Raw genomic sequence first — 9,811 nt, forward strand, 5'->3', positions numbered from 1 at the left:
CAGGCTGTCAGATGGTTTCTCAGATCTGTTCGGTCCTTTGCCTAGTGACAAACGGGGCAGACCCAATGACTGGCTTCTCAGATGTGGTAGATACTTCCTCTTGGGGGGATGCTGCTGCAGGATATCAGGGTGTGGTGTTCATCCTGTTCCATCCAAATTCGGGCTTGGTGTAAATAATTCGTTTTACAAGTATGAAAAACTAAATGCATGGTAGGCTTATGGCAACCGAGCTCCCATCTTCCTAAACTGAGAAAAATATATTGCAGTGAAACTGCATGTTATTTCATATTAACTCAGCTGGCCTAAACCAGCATGGCTGCTAATGGCAGCACTCTCGAGCCACTTTATTCCTTATGCCAGCAAAGCATCTGTGTAGTCACACAAAAGAGGAAAATGAAGCCTAACAAATAAAACATGTAGTTAACCCAAATCAGTTCCCCTGCCCGCTTCTTTGGTTGGCTTCTCAACTCTGCTGTTCCCCGGCCAGTGCTGCTTCTGAAATAACTCTGTACTTTTGCTGTGCTGAAACTGCATGGCCCATGTATCTTCTGTATAGTTTCATTTCTGAAAACTAATAACTTCCTTTGGAGTTCTGTTTGAAATTTGGGAAATTCTAGTTTTATAGTATAAATCAAGTCTCTCTATCTAAAGTTATTTCTGGTTTGGTTTTTTTTTTCAGCTTATCACCTCTTTTGCCTTATGGTTTCAAGATGTACAGTGTGAGCATATGTTCACTGCAATACATGTTTCCCAAGATGAATGGGAGTTCATCTCTGTGTATTAGTGATTTCTTCTAAGCTGCCCTTCATCCCTGTGTACTTTGTGGATTTCTAGTACCTTACCCCAACTACTGTTTGGGTTTCTTTACTGTTCTTGAGAAAAACACGTTACACCTTTTACACAGCAACTGCCACTCTTTTATAGCTGGGAGAAGAAGAGATAAAGAGCTGAAGTTGAGAATTCAGTCTTTTTTATTTGATAATGTCAGAAAGTCTGTTCCAGGGAGCTGTTCTGTGTCATTCTCAGCATTGGCACCAGCCTCCAGCACTGAGCCACACAGAGAAAAGTTGAACGTTTGCCTTGAGGAGAGTCCCTTGGCTTCCCTCTCCTCAGAGCATTAACACTGAAATTCACCCAGCCTGTAGAGTTGCTCTGGGAGCTCTTCAGATGAGAAAAGTTAAATGCCTCAGCACTTGCTCACTCAGTCACAGCAAAATGCTATCAGCATGTGTCACCACCTTCTGGTGTGGCCATTCAGCTGGTAGCCGCGTAGCTCCTCTAGCTATTGACAGGCTGTCTCTGCTCCTGAACTACTGTCTGCTGCTCCCAGCATGTTTCAGTGTGTTTAAGCTTATGCATTGCCAGTCTCTAGGTCTAGCACCTGGTTGTTTCCATGACAAAGTGATTTTTCACTCCTCATCCTCCCCACTCCTTGTCCTTACCACCGACACTGCAACTCTAGTTGAAGAGCTGTAGTCCCTCAGCTCTGGGGTCCGTGCTGTGGAATGACAAAGAATGGGAATGAATATTCTTTTTAAACACAACTTGGAGACAACCTTGAGGTGTACATTGCTCTTGAAAGTGCAGCTTTGCTCCTCCTTCAAGAGATCTCCCTTTTCTTGGCACTTGTTTTCCTCTGTCAGCACACTGGATCGGGATAGCATTAGGACTTGTGACTTATAGGAAGCAGCATTGTTATCTTTGTGGGATTTAGTTTAGTAGATGCATTTACAGTTCTCCAAATAAGGAAGAACCATGATATAGGTTGATGTATAAGGCCATTCTGCACCCATGAGATCACTTTGGACAGCCTTTACTTCCAGTTACTGCTGAGAAGTATCGGTCCCAAAGGAAAATGGACTTTCTTGGCATTCCTCATGCTCTTTCATTTCTTTCTCTGAGGTGTGTATCTTTATCTGGCAGTAACTCCATTCCATCATCTCAATTTCTGCTTCATTCTCAGACAGTAGTGATCTTAGGACTTCTCAGTTAGCCTGTCTAAAGCTTCTTAGGTCATCTTCAAGATGCTGATGGTATTTGAGAGGCAACACTCCTCAACCAAGGACTGTTACTTCCTTACTTTGATTTGGTTGTTTTAGGAGATTCTACAAAAGACCAGTCCTTGTAAACAGTGCAGTCCATCCTTGAATGCCTGGGTCTTAAAGTAAATGTTCTGAAGTCAAAAACTTGACTTGTTATCACAGAGCAATTACTGATTCTCAGAGGGTAAGAGTTCTTTTGTTGCAGGATCCCAGGGTACTTTGTCCTTAACTCAGTGCTTCACTTCTTAGGCAACTACCTCATGAAAGTGTCTCTTTGCTAGGGCATGTGACAACTCTTGATACCTCAGACTGATGTTTTCTGTACTTTTTATCTGTTTTTTGCTCTGCACCCTTGCTAGAAGCAGGTTGACATTTCCTCAAGATGCAAGGAGGTACTTCATGTGGTGGCAGCTGTGTCTCCAGGGCCATGCCCTTTATGTTACTCTGCCATGACAAGTAGGGATATCAGTATATTCTAAAATACTACCCGATTTTATTGCATCATGGTTGAATTTCAGGAGAAGCAGCAGTTATGTGCCAGTGCTCTGGAGATCTGGTCCATTTTGAGGACAGAGCTTTCATGCTTTGCTTGTGAGTGATGACAGTCTAATATAGCTTGGGAGAGATCCTCTGTTCTCTCAAAGCAACAGTTGCCCTGATAAGTGTTGGGGGGGGGACACACAACTCTCTGAAGTTCACACGTGTCAGTCCTTCAGCTCTGATAGATGAGCTGTCTTGCAGTCCTTAGTGAGAAGTGGAAAATCTGCTCTGGTGGCTGTGTGAATTTTTTGAAAGGTTGCACGGCTGACACAGAGAGTATTGATGCTTCTTTTTCAGAGAAGGTTTGTGTCCAGGCTTGGCCTTGGGTACCACCTTGAGATTGGCCAAGTGGACTGGTGCATGTGTTTCTCCAGATACTGCTGCCACCAGCCACTGTCATTAGGGTAGGGCAGGACATCATAGAATCACAGAATGGTTTGGGTTGGAAGGGACCTTAAAGATCATTGAGTTCCAACCCCCCTGCCCTGGGCAGGGACATCTCCCACTAGAGTAGGCTGCTCCAAGTCCCATCCAGCCTGGCCTTGAACACCTCCAGGAATGGAGCATCCACAGCTTCTCTGGGCAACCTGTTCCAGTGTCTCACCACCCTCACAGGAAAGAATTTCTTCCTAATATCTAATCTAAATCTCCCCTCTTTCAGTTTAAAACTGTTACCCCTCGTCATCCTGTTGGCTCTCATTTTCCCAGAGTGACCTGTTTCTGCTTAGTATTCCCTTCCAATCCTGTTGGCTCTCATTTTCTCAGTGTGACCTGTTTCTGCTTAGTATTCCCTTCCATTGCATGGGTTTGGAGCCTGGGCTGAGTCAGGGGAGAAGTTCAGCTTCTCCATTAGCTCCCTTGCCGTTCATTTTGGGTTATCCTGTGCTCATAAGTAAGCTCTGTGGATGGAGGGTGGTGAATTTAAGCTTTTGTTACCCTTTCAGCTTTTCATTGAGGTTTCCTCCTGCTGAGGAAACAGTACTCCAGAAGGCTTTAAATGTAGTAGCACAGGTTCTTATGAGTCATTGAACTGTTGTGTGGTTTTTTTTTTTCCCCCCTTTCTCTCTCAAAAGTGACTTTCTTTCTTTACTGTTATTTTTGCTGTAAGTGTGGGTTAAATTCAAGCCGTTATGCTTGATTTTTCTTGTGCTTCATCAAAGATTCTGTTGCCTGGACACAGCTGAAGTTTTTTTTCCAAAGCTGGTATTTAAATTTCACCGTAACCAGATGATTAATGTTCTTCCATACTGAACATCTCCGTGGTTAATTGTGTGATTCTGCAGACACTGAGGGAGGAAGGACGAGGTTAAGGGGAAGCTGAAATGGCACTGGTTGTGCTGCCCCTTGGTCACGAGCTGGGTGTGAAAAGGCAAGGGATGAAATCCAGACCATCCACAGATACTGTAAAGGGTGGGAATGGGCTTTGACTGAAGTCAACTTTATTTCTTGAAGTGAACTTCCTTGCACAGACAGAAAGTTCTCTCACTTGAAGTACGTACGTGGGCATACGTACTCCCACAATGGGAATGTACATATGGGCTGCATTCCTTCAAGAACCCTGTTTACCAGTCATCCTTTTTCTGTTTTGCTTTTCACATATGTCATATAGTCAAATGGTGCTCAGGCAGCTCCATGGGTGCCTAATGATTTAGGTACCCTCTGCTGCCTTAGAGAGCAAGGCAGGGGTGCTCCTTCACATGGAATGTTTTGGTGTGGAAATAACCCAGCCTGAGGGGGGACCATGCCATTTAAATCTTTTCTGGCAATACTGCTGGGACTATCCTAAACTGCAGATCCATTTCCTAGGGCAGATCATTCAAACTGTTGCCATGTTTGATATAGTTAATAGATTGGTACTACTTAATTTGTCCCCAAACTTAGATTTGACTTCTAATAAACACTTTACTGGTGCTTTTTTGTCTGTAGCACAGGAGTTAAAAGTGAGGGAGGGCTGTTCACACCAAGATAGTTTCTGGATTGCAGAGACTAATTTCCTAGGGCAGATCATTCAAACTGTTGCCATGTTTGATATAGTTAATAGATTGGTACTACTTAATTTGTCCCCAAACTTAGATTTGACTTCTAATAAACACTTTACTGGTGCTTTTTTGTCTGTAGCACAGGAGTTAAAAGTGAGGGAGGGCTGTTCACACCAAGATAGTTGTGTGTTTTTTTTTCCAGAAAACACAGCACTAAGCTTTGAATTGTCTTCAAAGCTGGCTCTGTTCTGAAGACACACTTTGTTTTCTTTGTTAGGTGTATTTTTTCTGAGCTGTGACAAACAAAGGAAAGGAAGGATTTTTTTTGGTGACTGAGTCCTATCACTTCATCTCTGGACTACAGTTATTCCTGAGGATCCTTTGGGGACTAATGGCTCGATGGACCTAAACAACTAGAGTGCACAGTCTCCCATAACATGTATTTGCTCTTCTTTTTTACCATAAAGAAGACAGTTTGGCCTTAGATCTGCAGTTTTCTTTTTCCCCATGGTAAAGAGAGGCACAATGAAATAGGTAGCTTAGAGTCTGTTGGTTTTTTAGGTTTTGGGGTTTGGTTTTTTTTAGGTTGTGCAAGCAATGTAGCATTTCTTGTGCTGCAGTATCCTGGCTTTCTAATGAATGGCTCTCTAATGATGATTGTGGATTTGCCCTCTGATTCATAGGTGGGATGGCACAGCATGTAGAGCTTGAGTGCCAGAGCACTTGATTCAGCTCCACGTTCTTTGTGTCACAGAATACAATAGCAATACTGCTTTTATTTCTACCACGTGTAACTCTTCTGAACGTTTGAATCCCTCATTGTCAGTATATAGGACTTAGTTTTGTCTGAGCTATTCAGTCTTTTGCCTTTGGCAGGTGTTTTGCAGACCTGCAAGAGCTTGTAAGATCATTTCTCATCAAAGATAATACATCAGTTGTATAATTAGAACGTGCGGGCTTCAGGTTCACTAAACTTATGCTAAAATGGGACATGAGGCCCAGCCAGCTAATGAACAGAATGAATATATTGAACACAGAAACCCTCCAGCTCCTATGAAAATGTGCCAAAGAACATTGGGTACCCTATTTTTAAACACATGCATGCATACGTACTGTGGGGTTTTTGTTTCTTTACTTTTTTCTCTTCTGCTTTTGTATATTTCTGAATCTTTACTGTACAGCCAGGTAGGCAGGTCTAACGGTCCAGCCATTTCTGCTCCCTGCTTGCATCCCTTTATTTCAGAACTTGGTGACTGTCTTTTCATCTTGGAGGGTTTTTTCTTGTTCAGTGTCATGACGTCAGTCATTAAACCGCACTGAAGTTTTTCTTTCTCTTCAATTAAGGAACAAGCTAAAGCCAAGAAACAAACTCCACCGTCATCTCCTGCCGCGCAGCCGACTGAGCAGAAGGCACCCTCGAGCCCAGTCTATGAGGTTTGTTAGAATTGCTTCCAGTACCTGTTTTTTGATCCTGAGCATAGGAACCGTTTTACAAAAGCCTGTATTTCCACAGGATGCTGTTTCCTACGAAGCAGAGTCTGCCTACAAGGGCTCCAGCACGCGCGAGCCAGAGTCCGGCTACAAAGCTGCAGAGTCAGACTACCAAGAAGCAGCGAGTCAGCGAGAGGCAGAATATGAACCAGAGACTGTCTATGAAGTGGCAGGGGCAGGAGACCATTACCAAGCAGGTACAGTGTTTGTTTCTGATATGAAGCCCTTTAAAATCAAGATTATTTCCTTGGGCAACGACTTAATGAATAGTTCCGCTGATAGCACTGTCCTCGTTTTCGAAAGTCTTAGTTTGATGAGACTTTCTAGATTCTCCACCAACAAACTTCAATTAGGAAATTAAGATATGGCTAGAGCAAGGTTGAAATTACTTAACTTTGCTGAGATGATGTTGGAATAACTACAGTGCTCTCTAGAGTGTCAGTTCAAAAAGCCACGGAGGGGTAACCATTTCCACGCTGTGTGGTGCAGCTCAGCTGGAGAAGGAGATTATGGAGGGGTAACCATTTCCACACTGTGGTGCAGCTCAGCTGGAGAAGGAGATTAAATCTCCAGAGATGGAGATTAAATGTGTGTTGAGCCAGTGCTGGTGCTGGCCTGCCCAGCAAAAAATTCTGTCAGCTGTTCTTGGGCTTCAGAATTGCTGTGATGTGTCCTGAGCCTGTGAGGGAGTGGAGTAAAGACATCTGAAAGTAAGGATGCTGAAATTCTTTTCAATTCTCGTTTTTTAAATTTTGGACTGGCCCCTACCTCCCCTTATAGCGTGCAGCCTTAACAAGGTATTAAATAGTCTCTTACACACTGATTTTGGACTCAGTTGTTCTGCCACATTTTACAAAAGTGTTATAAGTGTGATCAGTTTTATTTTCTCCTGTATTAAATGCCTACTTGTGAACACGTCCTTTCAGGCTTTAATTTTGAGTGATTTAAGGAGAAAATCCATCTCAGAACGTACGTCAGCACTGCTGAGAACTTGCATCATTTGTTCCCTGCTTCTTCTGTGGGTTAGCAGTAGAGTTACAGGAGGAGCACTACAGAAAAGATGTGGGGTGATAGGTAGTGTGCTTCATGCTTTGAATTTTATTTCTCTCTCTCTTTAGAAGAAAATACTTACGATGAATACGAAAATGAACTTGGAATTACAGCCATAGCCCTTTATGATTACCAAGCTGGTGAGCAAAGTTCTTGTTTTTAACCTTGTCTTTGAAAGCTCTGTTCTGCACTTCTAAGTCTGGGTTTGTCCTTTGCCTTTCATCGTGTAGTCTCTTGTAGTAATAGGTGAAGGTATGAAGAATGAGGAATTTAGTGATTTAGCAATAGCATTGAGACGCTTTTGAAAACTACAAGCCACTGTTTCTGGAAATGGTGGAAGTTTTCAAAATCCATTTTAACCAAGTGTTAACGCTCTCGTTAAACCCTTGGCATTCATAGTTTAAAATCTTGACTGGTTAATGCTGAGGAGTGATCAAGGAAGTGAAGTGGTTCTCAATGGGTTAGGTCTTGCTCTGAGTTAGAAACTCACCCAAAACGCAGTAGGGAAGAACCATCTTTACGGACTGTCCCTGCCCGGTGCCCTCGGGGAGGGAGGCAGGGGACAGGGGTCGGTGTTGCTTTTGGGGAGGGTGGGTTGGAAGGTGGGATTGTAGCCTGGGCTGCCCCCGTGTCACCACTCACCCCTTCTACTCTCTCCCCAGCTGGTGACGACGAGATCTCCTTCGACCCAGACGACATCATCACCAACATAGAGATGATCGACGACGGCTGGTGGAGGGGTGTCTGCAAAGGCCGATACGGGCTCTTCCCTGCAAACTACGTGGAGCTGAGACAATAAAGACTATTGTCTGCTGGTTATGCCTTAATTCCCCAGTCAATAAATCTGACTTAATACACTACAAAAAATCATGATGCTTTTCTGAGGATGGAGGGGTATATACATATTGCTTTTATATTTAATACTTCGCTGATGCTTTTTAAAATGTTTATGCCACAGAAATCGCTAATATATTGTAACGACTACGTTCTTCACTAAGGCTCTTAAAATGATTTTCATGCATTTGGAAACGTTTCCTCTCTGCCAAATTAGCAATTGTCATAAAAAGCTTTTTTGAGGACAATTAGCTGTCTGTCGTAATATTGCATGTTTTACTCATAAGTGAGCGGATTTACTTAGTGTTTAAGTCTAGTTAGTCTTCCACTAAATGTTTTCAGCTAAGAAAATCATGGCTATGCAGGTTACTTGCATTTCCACTAAGCAGGAGTGGGGAGGACTGGGGAAGTGCATAATATTTTCTCTTTTTTTTTTTTCTTCCAGATAGTGTGTGAAAAAGCAAAGAGAATGCTTGAAAGTTGCAGCTAATGGCAGTTAATCAAATACTGTCCAATATTTATGGAATATTAATGTTATGAAGGAAACAGTCTGGTTACTTTTTCCTTCTTTTCAAGTTCCTTGGCTCTTGCATTGATTTTCTTTTTTCCTTTTTTCCTGCTCCTCCTGTTCCTGTTATGCCAGAGGAGGGCTGCAAACACTCTGGCACAGATTGTCCCAAATTTTCTTTATTTTTTGGGTTTTGTTTCCCCCTCCTCTTTCCCAGGAAAACTTGGAAAAGTTACTATAAAAGTGTAGTATAAAAAAAGTTTACTATAAAAGCGAGTTTCCTAGTTGTTTGAAGGGAAACTGGCATCCAAATCTGTGCATCTTCCTGCAGGAATAGTCTCATTGCTTCAAAGGGGAGAAAAGCAGCAGGATGGGATTGCTGTTGTGTTCTGTGCACGATCCCTCCTTTGTTTGTGCAGGGAGTGCCCTGCTGTGCAGTAATCACGTTTTATTTACCCAAATTTGAGTCAAGGAATGTCAATGCAAGTAATTAGATTTAAAACCCATGTAAATGATCTCAATTTTTAAACCATACAAGAGACAACTCTACTTTTTTTTGTACGTTCAACAGGAACTGCCAGTAATGTTCTGCTAAACAACAACAAAATTAAACCCATTTTTTGCCAAAACCTGAAATTCTTGTTGTTCTAGAAAAAGCTGACTTCACTGCAGATTTAGGGTCCCTACCAAAGATAGCAAGTTGTACCTACTAGTGCACGTGTTTCAATGTACGTACTGTCTGTTTCCACCTTCTGATCAAAGGGGAATGGGGGAACTGCTGTAGCAGCTAAGAAAGAATGCAAAGAATTCTTATAAACTGTAAATTTGGACCAATGGAATACAGAAGACCTGTATAAAATGGTAAAAATATATAAGGTATCTAGGAAGAAGGCATCATGTTGAACCAATTCTTGGATGGTTGGGACAATCCTTAATGAATGTCATATGTGTGTCATGATTATTTTATTATTTTTTTTTCCCTTTCCATGGTCTCAGTTCTGTGTTGTATTTGCATTACTAGGGTTGGGTTTTATATGCAGTTTATTTTATCCAATTTTGCATAGAGCACCTCATAGGGAATATGATTTTTTTGTAAATTAAATATCCAATAAACTTTTTGAACCATTTGCATGGAATATTTCTGTATTTTTTAAATTGCTTTGTCAGGCTGTTAATGGGGAGCTTATCTTGTCTCTCAAGCTTGTTTGGGATGAGTTTGTATCTGAGGGATCGTCCTTCCTACGGAGAAGCTGCTGCACGATGCTCAAAGGGCCCCTGCAGTCAGGTTGTTGCCACCTTCCACGTCCTTCCCTTCCCCACAAACCCACTCCCTTTGTCTCTTTGCCAAGGGCCCCTACAGTCAGGTT

The 9,811-nt window shown here is 42.4% G+C and overlaps 1 protein-coding gene across 2 annotated transcripts in view; it reads left to right on the plus strand.

The window, feature by feature from the left end:
• Positions 1–9,580, plus strand: part of CTTN (cortactin) — a 34,071-nt gene extending 24,491 nt beyond the window's left edge. For both annotated transcript variants that reach the window (XM_014948853.1, XM_014948854.1), the window contains 4 exons: positions 5,906–5,995; positions 6,075–6,249; positions 7,171–7,242; positions 7,765–9,580. In XM_014948853.1, coding sequence (XP_014804339.1) covers positions 5,906–5,995; positions 6,075–6,249; positions 7,171–7,242; positions 7,765–7,901 — 474 coding nt within the window. In that variant the 3' untranslated portion in view covers positions 7,902–9,580. The remainder of the gene's footprint in view (positions 1–5,905; positions 5,996–6,074; positions 6,250–7,170; positions 7,243–7,764) is intronic.
• The last annotated feature ends 231 nt before the right edge of the window (positions 9,581–9,811 follow it).

The sequence above is a fragment of the Calidris pugnax genome, unplaced genomic scaffold, assembly GCF_001431845.1.
Source record: "Calidris pugnax isolate Ruff unplaced genomic scaffold, ASM143184v1 scaffold107, whole genome shotgun sequence".
In the NCBI taxonomy this organism is placed as follows: Eukaryota; Metazoa; Chordata; class Aves; order Charadriiformes; family Scolopacidae; genus Calidris; species Calidris pugnax.